The sequence below is a fragment of the Mytilus trossulus genome, chromosome 11, assembly GCF_036588685.1.
Source record: "Mytilus trossulus isolate FHL-02 chromosome 11, PNRI_Mtr1.1.1.hap1, whole genome shotgun sequence".
Taxonomy (NCBI): Eukaryota; Metazoa; Mollusca; class Bivalvia; order Mytilida; family Mytilidae; genus Mytilus; species Mytilus trossulus.
In genome coordinates this window covers 36,411,152-36,433,324 of record NC_086383.1, presented here as the reverse complement: position 1 = coordinate 36,433,324, position 22,173 = coordinate 36,411,152, and the positions used below count along the sequence as shown (strand labels likewise).

The 22,173-nt window shown below is 32.4% G+C and overlaps 1 protein-coding gene across 1 annotated transcript in view; it reads right to left on the bottom strand.

Annotated features, from left to right (window-relative positions):
- The window catches only part of LOC134691043 (uncharacterized), a 35,082-nt gene extending 25,321 nt beyond the window's left edge, over nucleotides 1-9,761 (bottom strand). Inside the window, exon 1 of the mRNA XM_063551237.1 lies at nucleotides 9,418-9,761. Within this exon, the coding sequence (XP_063407307.1) occupies nucleotides 9,418-9,712 (295 nt within the window). The 5' untranslated portion in view covers nucleotides 9,713-9,761. The remainder of the gene's footprint in view (nucleotides 1-9,417) is intronic.
- Between the last annotated feature and the right edge of the window lie 12,412 nt (nucleotides 9,762-22,173).

The window sequence follows — 22,173 nt, the reverse complement described above, 5'->3', positions numbered from 1 at the left end:
ATCAGGAATGTAATTATAACGCAAATGTTAGATTTACATCCAGGTAAGGGGCAGCAATTAATTACGGAATAATGCTGATGTAACCGTAACAAAAAAAATAGAATTACATGGATTAAGGTAGAGGCTGACACTGGTCATGTGACTTTTGAAGGAATTTGATATAAAAGCGGTGAAATGTTTTACTTTTTGAATTCTTTACATTTATTTTGTAAAAGTTTATGAAATTAAACTAGAATACATTTATAAATTGATTATGTCAACATTTTACATGGGACATTTTAGCGAAAACAAAAGGACGTTTTAGCAGCTTAGTATAGGACATTTAAGCGCCGATTTTTAGGACAATTTAGCGAAAATAAAAAACATAGTAGGACATTTTAGCGACATTTTTGGGAAAATTAGCAGGAAATAAATATATATTAGAATAAATAATATATAAGAAGCACTGGCACTAAATTTAATGTATTATAATTCAAGTTGTAATGTAGCATATTTACATTGTACTAAAAACACTCGATTTAAAAAAAAAACACTAAAAATACTGGTTAAAACTCTTATTAGTTTAAAATATCAAAATATTGACTTAAACAGTAAAACACAGCACTACGATAAGTGTTATTTTAACTGCAGCTTATAATAATTCGATTGAAATCTGTAACTAAGACTTTCAGTATTCGTCAACTCTGTATCTAAAACAATCACGGACTACAATTCTGTTCCCCCAATACATTTCAGTTACTTAGAATAACGAAGTCATGGTCGTTCTTACAGAAATTATTGATCTCAAATGCTGAGGGACATTTGACGCGTGTAATAAATATATAATAGAAAAATACTTCCATAGCCAACGAAAAAGATAAGAATTAATTGGTACATACATTTCAGTTCAGGATTACACACAACGAACTGGCCAAAACTGGTCAATTAAGTCATGTGTAAAACTAGAAATTATACATATAAATAATAATATGCTTATTTTTTTAAATATGTATTACTAATTTTATACAAATACTTGGATTTGTATCAAAAATGATACTACAGGTAAAATTTCAATGAAATGTCCTTATTAAAACACAGGTAAATTTCGCTAAAATGTCCTATCCAAAATACAGGTAACCAAAATTTTACGTCACTAAAATGTCCTATGAAGTCGGCGCTAAAATGACCCTATGTACTTTTTTTCTTTTTGCTAAAATGTCCCATGCCCCCTCATCTTACCTACAATGAACTTTCCATCAATAGCTATAGGTGCACAAGAACCAAATCCCTATTGATCAGCAATAGATAATCTATATGCACATATCAAAACACACCCTGAGATTGGTATAAGGGTACCTTTATATAATTTAATCGTACCCAGGGTACAGATATACAGGGTTTCCTCTGGGTTGAATTTTTTTTGAGCCAATACTTGAGCCAAAAGCCAAAGGAGTAGGGGCAATAAGGCCCTTATTTGGCCCAAAAATTACTGCAAATTTAAAAGTTATCATACATATTCTTAAACTACTGAAAACTTGACTAAGTAATAAGGTACTAAGAAAAACAAAACAAATTTGACATCGAACAAGTTACCATGGCAACAAATCATGACTTAATTAGCATATTTTGTTAAATTTCGTGATTTTCCTTGTTTTTTCATCAAATTTGAAGTATATTTTAGATTGAAAAAGTATGTGCGCACTCCAGAAACAACTTTATATTTGGTGAGATTATGCCAATAGTTATAATAAAGCTTCTGTTAAATTATTTTTTTGTTTCTCGGCTGCGCACTATGTTTCCTCAACGGAAATAAAGATAGAAAACTGCATAAATTCTGTATTTTCATCGTTTTTGTGAAAATAGTATACATTATGACGTAATTGTGACGTCATCAGATAAAAATCTTAATGTTTTTCATTTATATTTCTTGACCCTATGCATTTCTAAACATTATGTGCCAATTTGAAATAGTTATCAAACATTTTATTTTCTTGGGCCAAAATTGGGCCTTAATGCCCCTACTCCTTTTTGAGCCACTTTGAAATTTTTTGAGCCAAAAATACTTCAAATGTTTAGGCACTAAAATGCACTTAAATATTAACCATCTACTCAGTCCCAATATGTCAATGTTACCCTAAAACATTTAGATTCTAATTAAAAATGTCCAGGCAATTTTATTTTCAGCATTATTAAATTGTTTACTTTTTACCTGTTGCTTTATGTGTTTGCATAACTATTGTTTATGTATTATGTTACCTTTCTTATGTAATATGATTAATCTAATTAGTAAATTAAAAATTACCTGATCAATCCAATGTTTGTTAAAAAATGGTTTCAAGTTACAATGTGTTTAAAACGATAGTAGTTAAATAAATTACAACTTTCTCCAAATTATATAAACAAGAGTGCACACACTGAAATGTCTCGCCTGCTCTCCATTATCACTTTTAATGTGAGAAAATTGACCTAAACATGCAAAAAATACCACATAATCACTGACCTATGATATAAGGTCAAGTTCAGCAGAATTATGTCAGACAGACATGTACACCCTAAGACCAATCTATAAACCAAATATACTTGCCCTATCTTTTGTAGTATTAATTTAGAGAAATGGACTTAATCACGAAAACTTAACGTTGATCGCTGAACCATGAAATGAGGTCAATGACAGGTAAACTGTACCAGACAGACATGTACACACTAAGACCAATCTATACGACCGCAGAGGTCGAACCCTGAACAGTTGGGGCAAGTATGGACAAAACATTCAAGCGTGATACAGCTCTGAATTTGGATTGTGATCAAATTTTTGACAATACATGGTTTTTTTTTACACAAAACAAATGTCAAGATTTTACAAATCAATTAAAGATTTCTTCTTCAAACTTTTTAAATCTAAAATTAAATAGTTGACACAGCATAGGTTTCTGACACAGAATGAATGTGGTCTAATGAACTTAAAAGTTTTTTTTTGCCTTTGAGCAATTCACTATGCTGTTGAATATTAATCCTCTCAAAAAAATGTTTGAAGAAATTTTCTTTTTATTAATTATGAAATCTGAAATGAGAAAAATTTAACCCCCCCCCCCCCTTTTTTTTCACATCCCCGTTTCCCTTTTACCGAAACTGATATCAATTCAAATTTCTAATGGAGTTTGCAACATTAACTACTCTTTTAAATACATCATAAAATATTAAAATGTAAAATAAAGTGCTTGTTATCACTGAATGGTAAAGATTGGTTGGTAGTAAAAGTGAATATACATTGTTTATTGTATAAAACAATAAAAAAAAACTTCATCAGAAACATTTTATATTGGCAAATTTCCAATGAAGTTATTTACATAAAGTTATTGGCAAATAAAAATAGAAAATGACATCATAGTCATGTCTGGCAAATGTCCAACATACACTATCTAAAAACATTTTAGATAAGATAAGGAAAAAAAGCTTCATCAGCAACATTTTATATTGGCAAATTTCCAATGAAGTTATTTACATAAAGTTATTGGCAAATAAAAATAGAAAATGACATCATAGTCATGTCTGGCAAATTTCCAACATATATTATCAACTACTATTCTATACAAAGAAAGATAACTCCAATTGAAAATTAATTGCTATTGCACAATATTGTGCAATTAGATATTTCTTGCTATTGTGCAATACTGTGCAATTGAAAATTTCTTGCTATTGCACAATATTTGATATGGAATCCTGATTTGGACCAACTTGAAAACTGGGCCCATAATCAAAAATCAAAGTACATATTTAGATAAAGCATATCAAATAAGCCCAAGAATTTAATTTTTGTTGAAATCAAACTTAGTTTAATTTTGGACCCTTTGGACCTTAATGTAGACCAATTTGAAAACTGGACCAAAAATTAAGAATCTACATACACAGTTAGATTTGGCATATCAAAGAACCCATTTATTCAATTTTTGATGAAATAACAACAACAACAACAACAACAATACTTTATTTTAAGAGGGTTACACAGTTAGCTATATAACTAATCTTCCCTGAGGCCCTCGTAATGAAAAATCAAACGAAACACAAACATATACTAGTACATTGCATACATACATTAGCATAAAAAGTCAAGTGTGATAATAATGTTCAATACAACTTGATAAAATGTTATGAAAAAATAAACATGATGACATGATCAGTTTTTTATATTATTTATACAGCTAGGTTGATTTCAATAAATGATCTGTTATTTTGTATTTGAAAGAATTAATATTTGTAATATTTCTTAACGGTATTGGCAAATTATTCCACAAGAATGGTCCAGAATACATAAAAGATTTTTTGAATAATTCTGTTTTTGGTTTAGGGAGTATGAGGTTTCCTTGAACAGCATTTCTCAAGGGGTACGGATTTCTGTCTGAAACATAATGAAACTTGTTAGTTAGATATGATGGGGCATCATTATTAATACACTTAAATGTCATCACTAACTTATGATATTTTATTCTCTGTTCAACTGTCATCCAGTTTAAGTGTTTGAATAAGGGTGCAGAAGGAGCGAATGGGTCTGTTTCTAGTATTAATCTAGCAGCCCTCTTTTGTAATTTTAATATCCTTTTTAAACCCTCACTGCTACAACTACTCCACACTATACAACAATAATCAATAAGTGGCAAGATATAACCATTATAGAATAATTTTCTGCAGTCTAGATTTAGAAATTTTTTAATCTTTAATAGTAGATATAGTCTAGATGATATTTTTGAGCAGATCAAGTCAATTTGGGTTGTCCATGTGAGGGAAGGGTCAATTTTAATGCCTAAAAGACTTTCGCATGTGGAAGATTGTATCACTTGATTGTTAATAGTTAAACAACTCTCATTGTAATGTGGCATTGCTCTTTGCTTCGTTCCAATAATCATATATTTTGTTTTATTTTTATTGATGAACATATTGTTATCATTGCACCATGCCTCTACACCATGTAAATCTTCTTGTACCTTTGACTGAAGAGTTTGATAACAATTACCAGAAAGATGTAAGGTTGAATCATCGGCATATAAATCAGTGCAACAATTTTTCATATAAATAGGAAGGTCGTTGATGTATAATATAAACAGAAGGGGGCCTAATATGGAGCCTTGGGGAACACCATACTTGATATGAAGTTTTTCAGAATGAGCATTACCAATTTGTACCTGTTGAGTTCTTTCATTCAAATACGATTGAAAAAAAGAAACAGCAGTATTATCAAATCCATAAATTTCAAGTTTTTTTACAGAGGATATCATGATCTACTACATCAAAAGCTTTCTTAAAATCCAACAGGACTGCTAAGTTGATATTACCATCATTCATATCCTGTATCCATTTATCTATGATATTGATAAGGGCAGTTTGGCAAGAGTGTTCTTGTCGAAACCCAGACTGTGCTGGGTGTAAAAGATCTAATCTTTTAAGATAGTCAAACAAATGTTTTGAAACATGCTTTTCTAAAAGTTTTGATAAAACTGGAAGTACAGAAATTGGTCTATAATTTGTTGCCATGAATTTTTCACCAGCTTTAAAAACAGGGGTTACTCTTGCATTCTTTAAAACACAGGGAAATGTACTTGTGTCTATTATTCTATTAAAAATGTAAGTTAAAGATGAAGTTATGAAAGGAGCACTCAATTTTAAAATTTTTGGTCCTATGTTATCAGATCCGGTGGATTTATTAATGTCAAGTTTGATCATCTCATTAAATAGACCATTTATTGTGACTGGTGGAATTGAAAATTTTACTTGTTCTGACTTAGTAAATTTCTTTTGTACAAAATTATTTAATTTTGCATAATCATTATTTTTGCTCATACATCTGTCAGTCCTCAGGTTTTCAACACAAGATGTAAAAAACTTATTAAAAACATTACAAATGTCCCTGACATTATTAGTTTTAATACCATCTTCATTTAAAAGTTCATATGGCTTTTCTTGTTGGGATGGGTTAAGACTGTGAATACATTTCCACAAATCTTTAGATGCTTTTGAATCTTTTACCATCTTTGAATAAAAATTTCGTTGAAACAAAGTTTAATTTTGGACCCCCATTTGGACCAACTTGAAAACTAGGCTAATAATTAAAAATCTAAGTACATTTTTAAATTCAGCATATCAAAGAACCCCAAGGATTCAATTTTTGTTAAAATCAAACTAAGTTTAATTTTGGACCCTTTGGACCTTAATGTAGACCAATTTGAAAACGGGACCAAAAATTAAGAATCTACATACATAGTTAGATTCGGCATATCAAAGAACCCCAATTATTCAATTTTTGATGAAATCACACAAAGTTCAATTTTGGACCCTTTGGGCCCCTTATTCCTAAACTGTTAGGACCAAAACTCCCAAAATCAAACCCAACCTTCCTTTTATGGTCATAAACCTTGTGTTTAAATTTCATAGATTTCTATTTATTTATGCTAAAGTTATTGTGCGAAAACCAAGAATAATGCTTATTTGGGCCCCTTTTTGGCCCCTAATTCATAAACTGTTGTGACCTCAACTCCAAAAATCAATCCCACCCTTCCTTTTGTGGTCATAAACCTTGTGTTAAAATTTCATTGATTTCTATTTACTTATACTAAAGTTATTGTGCGAAAACCAAGAATAATGCTTATTTAGGCCCTTTTTTTGCCCTTAATTCCTAAACTGTTGGAACCAAAACTCCCAAAATCAATCCCAACCTTCCTTTTGTGGTCATAAACCTTGTGTCAAAATTTCATAGATTTCTATTCGCTTAAACTAAAGTTATAGTGCGAAAACCAAGAAAATGCTTATTTGGGCCCTTTTTGGCCCCTAATTCCTAAAATGTTGGGACCAAAACTCCCAAAATCAATCCCAACCTTCCTTTTGTGGTCATAAACCTTGTGTTAAAATTTCATTGATTTCTATTCACTTTTACTAAAGTTAGAGTGCGAAAACTAAAAGTATTCGGACGACGACGACGACGACGACGACGACGCCAACGTGATAGCAATATACGACCAAAAAATAAAAATTTTTGCGGTCGTATAAAAAGCTGATCATCGATTTCCTGTTACATGCTTAGTTGATGAGTAACATCCGATAACTTCTGAATACCGCAACATGCATGTTCCGAAGTAACGAACTAGAAAATGACATCGATGTTCGCAACAACAGATTAGAATGACCAGAAATCTTTTGCGCCACATTTCTGCGCCAAAGTAAATATTTTTGCGCCAAATTAATAGATTTATCGCCAAATGCGCAAATGGCGCAGGCCAGCGGAAAGCCTGGATATACATTATAGGAATGTTCACAAATCTCATTAGTGATGTCATATTCACTAATTTGCATCTCATTTAGTGTCATTTTGGTTGGCAAGTAAACAGACTAATAAACAATGGCCAATTACTAGATAAAAATCCCAATTTTCAAACTTTAATTGCTTTGTTATTTCTAGATCGATTTTTGGTCTGTAAATTTAATTTTAAATCAGAGTTGGAAATAGCAGCCCGACCGCCAGTCCATGACTGGCTAATTTTTGGCAGGGCTGGCTAATATTTCCCCAAATTTATATAGCCATCTAGTAAATATATTGAAATATTGCATTCAGGGCTGGCTAGAATTTTTTTTTAGAAAGTTTTATTTTCATCGGTGGAAAAATGAATTTATTATTGAATTTTGAAAATTCATCCATGTAGTTTGGAAAAGTTTGAAAATGAACCTACATTTACATACACCAGATAACTGAATATTTATTCCAAAAGTTTACCATTACTAAGAGCTTTCAAAATGATTTTAAGAACCAAAAGAAATTTATAATTATCTTGAATAATAAAAAAGTTACAAATGTATGACGATTTAAAGTTAATACCCGCATCTTTATGCATTTTTTGCCCACCAAAACAAAAACACAGGTGACCTGTGACGTCATGGCGAACATTCCTATAATAGACGTATTTACACTTTCGTCCACCATTGCACAAAATCATACAGGATTCTGCAAAATTTTGCGTCACAAAATAAACCGTTTGACGCCATAATTTAAAAGTGATTGTCGAGTGACATCAAAAGGTTATTCGAAGACAATTCTTGGGGTCATTCGGAGCCGAATTCCAGGTGTAAATTCAACTATAGTACCCTGGGTACGTTTATAACAATTTTAGTTACCCAGGGTACAGTTATACATTCAAATAGTACCCAGGGTACTTAGATATAGTACCCAGGATGACAATGACCCCTTCAGCCTTACTTTTCAATACCATACATCAAGGAAGTAAATTTAAAGTCGGTGAAACATTAAAAAGTCCTTGCATACATGTACATTATTTGACAGTAATAGGAACCCCAGATGACCTTGTTGCCACTAAAATGTTTAAGGCGAGTATTTATTGCGGTGGTTCCGCATTCAATATCAGGTTTACTCTCTGCAGTGGGACCCCTGATTTATTTTGGGTTATTTTGGTTATGCAAGGTACCCCCCCCCCCCCCCCCCCCCGCCCCATAAAAAATTATAGAGTAACTGTACGTGGAGTCGTACACTTAAAAACTGTTAGCAATTGACCCCTTAACTGAGTTGTCAAAGATAAAACTTTTGTATTTGAGCAATAGAGTATTATGAAGAGTTGTAAAGGGTCATAGTTTTATATGTCACGTGTGCCTCGTTTTGAAATTATACAACAAAACATAAATAAGATATGGCCATCTGCAGGCTAAAATCGGCACTTCTCATATAGTAATAATTTTTAAAATCGCCTCATCACAACTGACCAGTTTTTGTCTGCTGGTTTGCTTACTGGTGTCAGAAAAACAAGCCAGATTGCCATTTTTGCATTATTTCCTGGTAAACGAAATCAAACAAACCAGTAAAATAGCACGTGCAAAATCACAATTCTTTATTCAGTAACTACTTAAATTTGTTTGTCTTACAACATTTATCAATTGCATCAAGTTTCTTCAATATAACGTTGCCCTCTTTGTTGTTTTTGGGAGAAAACTGTGTTTTCCTATTTTTCCAATTTAGGTGCATGCGTACTTACTTTTATTTGTGGTTATTTATATTATTTTACCGTAATTATTTACACTATACTGTTAAATCTGAGGCAAAATAAACCTTTTGAAAGGCAAAAATGTTTATTTATCATAGGTTTAATACGTGAAGAGCAATATTTTCCGGGTGTACGACTCAACGCCCTTTTTTTTCAGGATTTCTAGGGTTCAATAAATCAGCTTGCAGTAAGAAATGCCAGTCCCCATATTTAAAAACCAAAACCAAAACCAAATCATAAAATACCCGTCCATTTACCAACACATGATCAAATAAAATCACTGGGCCTATAAATGTCTCAAAAGTGTACGACTCCACGTCCGGTCACTCTACATGTTATATGTATGTCATGATTAACTAGTGTCTTTACTGAAGTTCTATAAAAACTTTCGTGTCTATTAACTTACCATCTCTTAAAAATTCTCGTAAAAGTCCAACTATACGGTCTCTTGAACCATTAAATTTCTTGTTTTCACGGTATAAATTTTCCACAACTTCTACAATGGCGTCGCACCAGAACCATGCAAAAGGCACCCCTAGTCCTACGTCATATTTGATGTCTACGTCTGAAAATGATACCGGATAAGCAGCATCGCAAGTTTTTATTTCTATGCTCGAAAACAGACTTCCTAAAACTGAGCCTGAGGAATTTCGATTTCGGTAATCAAAATGTTTCCGGAGAATGTCTTCCATTGCGTCCATTGTTATCTGATTATGTGCCCCTGATTTTTGGTAAAGGTCAACCTCTACCAAAACAACCAATCATCTTTTGTCATAGAAAAGTAGTCCTTAATAAATAAAATAGTCCCACTTTGACTTTGCATATCTTCTTCTTCTTCCGAATACGGGAGTAGACTCCTAGGTAGGAGTGTAAAACTTCCCGGACGGAGTCAAATTACAGGCCTTAAGATATGACAATCTGGCTATTTTTGCCTTTTTTGGCAATTCTTCATTCATACTTTCAAATTTAACTTGAAATTACAATGTTTGCACAATTTAGCATTTAGATCAGTGGAATAGATAAATTATGACATGCTAAAGGTCAAAAGAACAGTTTTCTATCATTTTTTGGGGTAATGTATCAAGTTTTATAGGTTTGCTTAATGCGGCGAATAATGACTTATGCACTTGGGATATACTTGTATTAAAATTTCAAATTTTAATTTAAATTAGATTTCAACCAGTTTTTAGCAATTTATTTAGCAATGGGAGAAGAGCGAAGAGCGGGCCCTTACTTTATGAAAATTTCTAGATCCGCTAGGAACTATCCATACGAACCCCGAAAAAAAAATCTGTGCCGTATGCTTCAATTTGTGTTATACTAAGCTAAGCATCTGTTTCATGTTCATTCTACATAATTCTACCTTTTAAAATTTGTAAAGTGCGTATGACGAACTTGTTGTAGGAGTTTAGGAAGTGCGTTACAGCTTTTACATTAATGCTAGCAAGACAAATCTTTGTTTGGCTTGCTTGCTTTGTTTGTATCAGTGATTGCTCAAGCATGGTAATTAAGATAGGCGGGGCTTCAGCTTGTATACATCATACTTAGATTTTATTGGACATTATATGTCTGAGGTTAAGGACACTTAATTTTAAAACATCACATGACAAATACACTTTTTTCTTGTATGAGGCTGAGAAACTGGCCTTCAACATTAACTGACTTAAAATTAATATTGTTTTTATAACATATCAATCTATTAGTTCAGTCAGTTATTTCCATGTCTGTCCTTCGATTATGAAACTCCAGAAAATATTCTAAAAAATGGGAAACAATTGTATTGAAAAGAGAAAATCGAGTGCACCTTTTTTTATGTTAGGGTGTGTTTGAGATGAATATTTTGTCTTGAAAATGTACAAAACAAGAGTATATGATACATCATCTCGCTTCAGACTCTATCATTTTATATAGCAAAGCTACAGGTTGACTTTATAACATAAAAAAAATCACAGTACTAAAAGATGAAATATAGGGGTCAAGTGAAATACCATGCGCGTAGCTACGTTTACGTCAAAACGCCCGGGCGTACACTTGAATTTTGAAAAAAAAAAATCGACATAGAATAAGAAAACCTGGTCAAAACCACATCAGCCTTGTGCTTCTTTTTTCAATGGATTGTAATTATGAATAAAAAGGTACTAAATTTACTCAAATAGATCATTTAATATATTTGTTCTAATCTGTTGTAATAGTCTGTATCTACTATGAATTCTACGTTCTTTTCTAATATTTAAAGCAATTCATTATCTGCTCAGATTCGATATAATGTTTGTAATTTTGTCAAGACTGTTATTTATGTCCCAAAAGCGAGACAAAGCGGCGTCAATATTTAGGTTCCGAATGTGGATAAAGTCTTTTGAATGTCTCTCCGTGAAATTTTACGAAAGTTGGACAGAAACTGTTTATGATCGAAAGGGTATTCTGAGCAATATAGTTATGCAATTATATCTTTAATTATCCCGCATTTTTAGGACAACATGAATTTCTTTCTGTAATTACTAAGTCATTATAAGTGGTCGTATTTTGTTATTTCTCAATTACATTAACTACTTGTCGAACCTTCATCGAATTTCATAAAAATGCAGAGGAAGCTTTTTCTGATTAATGTCTAAAGCTAAAATTGTGAAAGCATTTGTTTTTTTCATTTTTTTGTTCTTTTCTGATTGAGATATAGCTGGACTCTTCTTTATGCAATTAATTATTTTACATGGATTACTCAATTTATAAAACCTTCATATATTGTCGTGAAATATTCCAGATCAATTTTAGATTTCTTTTGAAATCCCTTTATGGAATGATAAATTGATTCACTTTTTGTGGGAAGAAATCCTAGGTGTTTCAGAATCTTTTCATATTGCTCCTCTTAGAAATATTTTTTTTCCGTGTTCATTAAAAGGTGCTTTTGTCGATTGTATGCTCACTCACAGCACCCTTTATTTAAAGTTATTTAAACTTATTTAAAAGTAATATTGGTTTGGACGTTTTCTCTAAAACCAATGATCGTTAGGCTAGCTGCCATTTTGTAAAGCTGGGGTCACATATTCACGATTTTTACTGCCGTCCTTGACAGGACCATTCCCGATAACAATTTGTCAAAAGTCTGATCAAGATCCTGTGAATCCTGAATGAAAATTCAAACTTTAATTAAAATTTATAAAACAAATAATTTAATCACGACAACAATCAGATATTGTTCAGGAAGCGTCGATATTCAACCGTTTCCAAGCGAATTTATACCGATAATCCCGTTCTAACTCCGCTTCTTATCAAATTCGTATCTTTCGCCAGGTAAAATTCGACCGAGTATGTAACGACTGCGTCCCGATCCTACCGAATTTAATCCGACAGAGATCAGACAGTGACCAGACAGTGAACCGACACTGACGGAAGTTCGAAAACTGTCGACATAATCGGGATGAGCAGGTACTGTCGGAACGTTATCGTAATAAGGAAGCTACCATTTGATTTTTAGGGGGGGCAAGATTGAAAAATGTTGTCCTGCATTTTTTTTTAGCTGTAATCTCTGTCCTGCCTTTTTTTTTACCCCAATTTCTCCTACCTAAATTGTTGTCTTGACTTTTTTTTTTGCAAGTGTCTCATCCTGCCTTTTTTTACTCAAAACTTCTGTCCTGCCTATTTTTTTCAAATTTCATCCTAGTCCCCCCAGAAAAATCATATGGTAACTCCCTAAGGTCCGCTCTGTTGCATTGCGAACGGCTTGTCTGGTCTCAGTCGTATTGTCGAGACTCTGACGTGGGTATCATTGACGAATTTCGTATTAATAACGGGACTGTTCCGGGACGGTTTCGGCAAAAACGATTCGCACTCTTCACAAGATCTGGATGCAATCTTGATTCAATCGGCAGTTAAACACGCAATGAAAAATTTATCCAGATCATTCCCGTTCCACAGGACACCGTCCAGAATACACAGATTATTGTTAAGATTTTGATCCGATACAGCAGAATTTGTCACGACAAAAGGCACGATTGTAATCCGACTAGACTAAATCGGCTGGGTTCCCCTGAATATTACGGGACGCACCAATTGCAAACTGTCCGGGTACTTTGCCGAACTACTCGGACCCTACCCGACCCGTAGGAATCTGTTACGAAATTAAACGACTGCGTTCAGCCAATGATAGGACATTCAAGATAATTGAGGATAGTAATCCGACTTTTTCACTTTTCGTTTCGTATCGCAGTCTGATCTCAAACGGGAGCAATAATCGGCAATGTGTGAACCCCGCATTACACGATGAATAAGTTAACATATTACAAAATTTAACCAAAAAAACAAACCATATAGATTCAAAAGTATGTTGCTATCAATGAATTTTTTACTGACAGGAATCATTATTGTACATTCTCGATAACTTTCCCGTTCGAACCAACTACCAGCAGGTGCTTTAATATTGAGCAGTTGGGACCTTCATATTCCTCGGCAAGGTTCGGGCGTACACGTAAAAATTACCCAGCTACGCCACTGGAAATATATCGCTACAGTTTAAGTATGCAGGGAAATGCATAGTTAAACCCCGTGCCTACTTTGGTGGTCATTTTTACGCACGAAATGCTGACTTTTACGCCAATAATTGATATATATATATATATATAAGCAACTCACTAAAACCTCAGATTATTTTCGAAAATGAATAAATAAAAAACATTCAATTTGTTCATTTTTGAAAATCTCGAAAATATATAAGCAAATACAGTTTGTACAACTTTTGTGTGTTTGGGGTAATGTTAGAATTTCATTTAAATTAGCATATATTTGAAGGACTTTAATTTCGAGAGAAATAAAAATAACATTCAAAATTGGGCATTAGTAATAAATTTTGTTTGTAATCATCAAAATAAGACCATAGTATATAGGATACAATTACAAAAATAGTATAATGTGATATTAATTTTATTATGCCTTTTTTTACACAGGCGAATTAAACAAATCAATTGATTTAAAAAATCATTATAAATTCTACCTAAAATATTTGACCTCAGTTTTTCTATTTTGACCTCTAACCCTAAAAAACCTATTGTTAATTACCATTACCATACTTTGACGTGTTCATGCGGACGATGTTATTTAAAGTGCTACTTTGCATATATTTCTGGTGTTGTAACATGATTTTTGTCTGTAAAATGAGATCAGAGACGGAATACGGACCATGTAGGAACTAACGTTTGAATAATTCAAACAGGGTGTGTTTCTCTTTACTTCAATCCCTATCAAATATGTATTTATTTTCAAAAACTGAGAATCATGTGGCGTTAACGTATTATATTTGTTAAAGTTAGTAAATTTGCCATTGTGCCCATAAAATTCTGCAGCTGCTGCGTTTCAATAACTACTTGCCTATTTGAAACAATGGCTTTATATACATTATATATTCTAGATTAAATAGTGTTTTATGACAACTTATTCAAATAATATGACACATTATACAATGTTCATTGTATATGTCAAATACATAAAAAAAAAAGTCACCTTACTTACCAAAACAATGTCTTAACAGCCTTTTACATCAATTATATAAATCAATATTTATGTCGTCAGAAAGTACACACACTTCTATAATAATGGAAATACTATCTCAAGTTACTATCAAGTGTTTTAAAGAGTTATTATACATCAACGTGATCAAGTAGATCCCTTCCTTTCCGGAAGGAATGGAAATCTTTTACATGATTCTACACGATGATGATATACAAACAAATATTTTTTTTCTCTTGTGTTTGCTTAAAAGAAATGAAAATAATCAAATTAAAAGTAAATAAAGTTAGAATAAGTAAGGCGCTTCTAGTGAAGTGAAACTGGTATCGTTATTGTTATCATTTTCGACAAAATACGGTTTCGATTCAATTGATACATCATCAATAAATACATGTTATTTTCTTTCAGTTTTTTTCTGGCATTATCAAAGTAGCTACATGAAATCATATAGAGATATTCGTCACAGTATATATCGAGTCACAGAGATTGTCTATCTTTCGATTTTTGGCAAATTGCGCCATCTCCTGGCCTCGACTAAAAATTGGTGACTAATACATGTAAATTTACGAGGGATGTGCATTGTACATAAATTAGAGTGAAAACTCTAGAATATATTTTTCAAAAAGAAAATGAGTTTTGAATAATCTATAGCATAATGCCTTAAAAGATTTGAACATTTCTGAATACAAAAATTGTATAAATTGATCCTCAAGTTTCTGTTCACTTCTGTTCTGTTCTGTTCAACACACTTTAAAATCCATATTGACGAAAAACACAGTTTGGTTTTGCCAAATATTTGACATGCCACAATCATCCAAAATATATATATTGTTTAATTTTTTTTACCCAACTAGATTCATAACCATAAGCTGTGTAGTCAATATGTCTCAATTTATATAAAAATGTGTAAAATTTTGTTTCATTTTCTGTAACTACACCAAACATTTATCATATGTTTCTTTATTTGTAGTGATATAGGAAATATTCATAGCTCACCATATGCAATAAAGTTGGGTGTAGCTTGCTTTAAGTGTAATTTAATTTTACAAAACCGCAACTGTTTACTTTCAAGAACATCTAGGTTTTCAAAACCTCAAATTTATATTAACGTGTGAATGAAGAACAGACGATCTAATTGACCAATCACATTAGAGTATTTGTAGATACGGACATACTTAACTTACATTTTATAATTAAAACTGGTTCCGTGTACAGAAAATGTTATCATGCGTATTATTTTCACTTTAGGCCCAAAGAACGATAACTCAAACTCGTTGTGTCAAATAATATTTAAAATTTAGAATGGAAATGGGGAATGTGCCAAAGAGACAACAACCCGACCATAGAGGAGACAACAGCAGAAGGTCACCAACAGGTCTTCAATGCAACGAGAAATTATCGCACCCGGAGGCGTCTTTCAGCTGGCCCCTAAACAAATATATACTGGTTCAGTGATAATGAACCCCATACTAAACTCCAAATTGTACACAAGAAACTAAAAGTTAAATAATACAAGACTAACAAAGGCCAGAGGCTCCTGACTTGGGACAGGCGCAAAAATGCAGCGGGGTTAAACATGTTTGTGATATCTCAACCCTCCCCCTATACCTCTAGCCAATGCAGAAAAGTAAACGCATAACAATACGCACATTAAAATTCAGAATTTGTATTTCAAAATGCTCTCATTGTTGAGTAATCTATTTTGAATTGATAATTAACGTAGTAAACAATGTATTTCTGTCATCTAAATATAAACTACATGTATGCCTTGAAAATATCCTCGCATATAGATTGTACCAAGACACATGACAAAGGTAAATTGATTATTTAACCTCCATATGAACATGATGAATATGTTTTACATACTCAATCTCAGCCTTTTTTATTTTTTTATTTTGAACTAGTCGTAGGTTCTTTTATGTCAAGTCTGCATGGTGTTGCTGTTGTTGTGTTTCCGTTATGAGAATTTGATGTTGTTGGTAATGCTTTTACAGTGTTTGTTTGTATCACAATAGCAGCGATTTATACAGCTTTAAATATTTGACAGCTACCTGTTTACTGTTGAAGAATGTACAGTAACGATTTCTCCCCTATTACGTACAGTTAAATATGTCAATTGACCTGCGTAATCTTTTAAAAAAGAGGCGAAAGATATCAAAAGGAACATCCAAACTCATAAGTAGAAAATAAATTGACAACGCCATTGCTAAAAAAGAAAAAGACAAACAGACAAACAACAGTACACAAACACAAAACAAAGCATATAACTAATGACTGAGAAACACGAACCCCACCACACCCATTGTATATCTGCTTGATTGTACAGTGTATGGACTTAACACCTGAAGCACAAAATATACAACTGCATCTGATCTAAAGTACCAACAGGTTCAGCAACAAGAAAACAATTAACCCCGAAGGTATGTGATAAATAGATATAAGAAGATGTGGTATGAGTGCCAATGAGACAACTCTCCGTCCAGGTCACAATTTGAAAAACGTAAACCATTATTGGTCAAAGTACGGGCCTTCAACACGGAGCCTTCAATGTTGGATCACACCTTACAGCAAGCTATAAAAGGCCCCAAAAATGACTATTGTAAAACCATTCAAAAAGGCAAACCAACAGTCTAATCTATATAAAAAAGGAGAAACACTTATGAACCACATCAACAAATGACAACTACTGAATAACAGGTTCCTGACTCAGGACAGATGCTAACAAATGTAACGGGTTTAACGTTTCAACAGGTGCCAACCTTCACCTCAACCTGAATGTAACATCACAACATAGCAAGACACGCTATAAAATATCAATTGAAATGGTTTAACTCAGTCAAAAGACATATTTACTAAAACAAGTAAACATACACTGAACGAATAAATGTGATCTTTGACACAATGTAAATACAAAATTAATAAAAAAAGATAGGAGATGTAAAACAATATCAGAAAATATAACTTTGGATAAAATATTGTGCACAGGTAAATATAATTGTTTTGCTGTAAGGAGTACATGGAGTAGCGAGAGGTCTCGTAGTTAAGGTCACTGCATTATGAAAAATATCGACGAATTAGTAAATTCAATAGCAGTACATTTCTAACGACTTTGATAAGATAGCGGATTTTCTGTAACAAGAAAGTTAATGTACACTTTTTTTTATAATAGAGGTACTGTAACAACTTAGCTATTTAAGTAAATAAAACATATTGAATTTTTTTCTTCAATTTGTAGTTTCATATGATTTTAAGAAATCTCGCAAAAACTATCCGAGGGGTCTGTAGATTGCCCGTATCTTTTGTAATCTTTCAACAGATTTTCAACATAATCTGTTCACATAATAACCATGAACATAACAACTAGAAAACATTTTGGAAAAAAAAATCAGGGCAAATGGACCCTGGGCGAACAGGAACTAGGGCGAACGTGAATCAGGACAAACGGCAATCATTCCAAATCTTCCTATTAGGATATTTCAAATATTAAGGTTAAATTAATATTAATAAAATTAAAATTAAAAATTTAACTAAACAGGCTAACTGTAATGACTTCATTCACTGGGACCAGCAACTTTTAAAAAAAGCTATTGGTCACTTACAAAATGTACATGTACATGGAACTCAGTTAACACTTGAACAAATACTAATTTAAAATTGAGTCATTGACTCTCCCCCTTTCCAAAAAATAAAAATATCCTATTTTATGAATGTTCTTTTATTCCACATTTAATAAAAAAAAAATAGAGGCATTAAAGAGCCTGTGTCGCTCACCTTGTTCTATGTAAATATTAAACAAAGGAAGCAGATGGATTCATGACAAAATTGTGTTTTGGTGATGGTGATGTGTTTGTACATTTTACTTTACTGAACATTCTTGCTGCTACAATTATCTCTATCTATGATGAACTTGGCCCAGTAGTTTCTGTGGAAAATGTAAGTAACTATTTACAAATTTTATACAAATTGTTTAAAATTGACTATAAAGGACAATAACTCCTTAGGGGGTCAATTGACCATTTTGGTCATGTTGACTTATTTGTAAATCCTACTTTGCTAAACATTATTGCTGTTTACAGTTTATCTCTATCTATAATAATATTCAAGAAAATGACCAAAAACAGCAAAATTTTCTTAAAATTACCAATTCAGGGGCAGGAACCCAACAACGGGTTCTCTGATTCATCTGAAAATTTCGGGGCAGATAGATCTTGACCTGGTAAAAAATTTCACTGCCTGTCAGATTTGCTTTAAATGCTTTGGTTTTTGAGTTATTAGCCAAAAGCTGCATTTCACCCTTATGTTCGATTTTTAGTAATGGCGGCCATTTTCGTTGGTTTAGCGGGTCACGCCACACATTTTTTTAAACTAAATACCCCAATGATAATTGTGGGCAAGTTTTGAATAATTTGGCCCAGCAGTTTCAGAGGAGAAGATTTTTGTAAAAGATATATAAAATTTACAAAAAATGGATAAAAATTTACTTTAAAGGGCAATAACTCCTAAAGGGGTCAAATGACAATTTTGGTCATGTTGACTTATTTTTAAATCTTACTTTGCTGAACATAATTACTGTTTGCACTTTATCTCTATCTATAATAATATTCAAGATAATAACCAAAAACAGCAAAATTTCCCTAAAATTACCAATTCAGAGACAGCTACCCAACAAAGGGTTGTCCCATTCATCTGCAAATTTCAGGGCATATAGAACTTGACCTGATAATCAATTTAACTCCATGCTTTGGTTTTTGAGTTATAAGCCAAAAACTGCATTTTACCCCTATGTTCTATTTTTAGCCAGGGCGGCCATCTTAGTTGGTTTTGCGGGTCATGCCACACATTTTTTAAACTAGATACCCCAATTATGATTGTGGCTAAGTTTGAATAAGTTTGGCTTAGTAGTTTCAGAGGAGAAGATTTTTGTAAAAGCTAACGAATGACGACGACGACGACGACGACGACGACGGACGACGGACGACAAGTGATGAGAAAAGCTCACTTGGCCCTTTGGGACAGGTGAGCTAAAAAAGGGAATCATGTTGTTAAACCGACCACTTTTAACTGGGAGAAGTATTTTGTATTACTTCAGCTTTGGCTATGAAAAGGCCTCTGACTGTCTGTTTTTTGTCTTCATCCTCATGTCAAGGTTACATTTGTTACTTTTAATTACCCTGCTGAAACTTTATACCAAGTTTGTAACAGTGTGGTGTATAAACTCTGACCTACATATACAATGTAAGTAGTAAACATTCATTCTCTGTGGGATAACACTATAAACAAGTCTGCTTTCTTCAGTTGTTATTTCTTGATTGTAGTAATTTGTACGAAGCGATACTTTTCAGTCAAAACGCTAATTTCAAATGATAGTTTAAATCTCTGTGACACAAACTTAGCTTTAGTTGTGTCTTTAAAGTAACATTAGTAAAGAACACAACCAGAATTTCTTTGATGACCGCTGTATATTGTATGATAAACAACATTGTAAATTTGCCTTCACATGTAGTGAAGCATAACCGGAAGTGATAAATTTCTCAACACTGTTAATTACAGAATACATTATGAAATTATTTTGTTTTACTTGTTGTCTTTCTTGAAATAGTAAGAAAAAGCGGTTAATTTAAAATGAAAATAACTTTTAAATGATAATAGGCTACAAATATAATTTTTGACATGTTGTTTGGTAGATTCCATATTTTCTGAAATGCTAAATGGTTTACTACAACTCGCCTCCTGACGGCAGATTTATGTTATAGCATCCATCATATTTCCGATACTTATATAATGAGAAAAACCATGCCCATCTGAATTTTTATAAGAGTATAAAGACATTAATAGTAAGCATTAACAATTAAGGTTGAAAATATGTTAATTTGTACTCAATGTGTGTCACATAACCAAATATCAAGCATATTGGTTACATAGGGTCAATCACTTTTTCTTTATATTGCATGAGTCATATTTAAGTACGTATTGTTAAGATTGTTGTTTGAAAATGAATCATACAATATAAACATAAACATTATTTTCAACGTGCACGTGTATGTGGCAGTTGCCGCAGTACATTTAGTTATACCTTGTAATATTATCCTGGCTACAAACTACTTATATTTGATTCAACGAGTGTAGCATTGTAAAATATATAACAACAACATTCATACCTTATAGGTTAACACAGTGTTCATTTGCGACACTATGAATTAAGTTTTAATTCCGTATCAATACTTCAAAAAAATATCAATGATATATAATAATGCAATCGATAAAAAATAAAAAGAGCTCGTTACAAACACTCCGAAGCGCATTTGTGGATTTTCATTAACCATAAACGATCAAAAGCGGAATATTTGAAAGCCAATGATTTATAAAAAACAACAATTATAGCTAAATAAAATTAATTATTATTGTTCAAAAATGTACGTTCAATAGTTTCATCTGCCGCCATGATTGCAGCTTATTAGAAGTCTTAAATAAAAAAAAATATAAAAGATAATATGGGGGAACAAACGTGTATCCAACAATATAATGCCTTAACGTACAATACAAACATATTAATACTCAACTATAACATAGTATTTGGCTTAATGCGAGTTGATTAGTTGTCACTGTTCAGTGTCATGATGGTCGTTCGGAATATATAAACAATGAATGTTTGATAATTTTAAAAATTAATTTCTGTGTACCATTATCAGAGTAACAAATTAACTAATATTGTTTTTTGACAACTTTATATAACAACCGAGTTTACTAACATGGTTGCAGGTATGTGCACAGTACTTTTCATTATAATTTGACAAAAGTTCGTCTAAATACTTCAGCTACGGTCATCTCTCAAAGTAACGACCATCTTGTGTCGGTTACGAATATTATTATTAAAAATACTATATTTGTCACTACGACCATCATGCTCGAATTTTTGAATGACTAATCTATGAAATTTGGAATGATTTAATGTGTCAAATTTGGTTTCAATAACAACGCACTCACAATAAGTGTATATGAGACAGGCGGTTTGACTCAAATGAATCTTTGACTGCACGAAAATCGGAAAAGAAAAACTTTTCCCCAGAGTTGTCTCCCATATTCGGAAACCTGCTATCAATTAATTCAGTGTATCTAGTTCATTAGGTATTTTAAGTTATATACTTATAAAAACACCTATTGATATCATATAAACATCTATTGGAATGTTTTTGTTGGCGTTCAATGAATAGGTAACATATGAAATGTGGGCATTCGATGAAGACATTGGCAGTATACATCTTTATAAATCGCACGGTTATTTCAGGTGATCCTGTCGTATGGCACTTCGCTCTTTGATTTACATTTACGGTCTTTTGTTTGACATTGAAATGATTTTAATAAGTCACTTCAAGTCAAATCAAAATAACACTTTATCAATTTGACATCTCGCTCCTTTGGATTCAAGAAACTCTTTGTGGGTCCGTAGATGGCATGTATGAGTAAAAGTTTATTCCTCTATTCAGGAATACTTTTCCTAAGAAGTATACCCTCCTTTTCTCTAACCTGGTTTACTATTTAGCAAAATCTTCCAATCAAATGCATTCTTAAATTGGTCTTGTCCTTAGTATCCATGGAATATTTGCCACTAAACGCAAGCGACAAAATTAGTGGAACTCGTTTTTTGAGATGGAACTAGACAACTAGA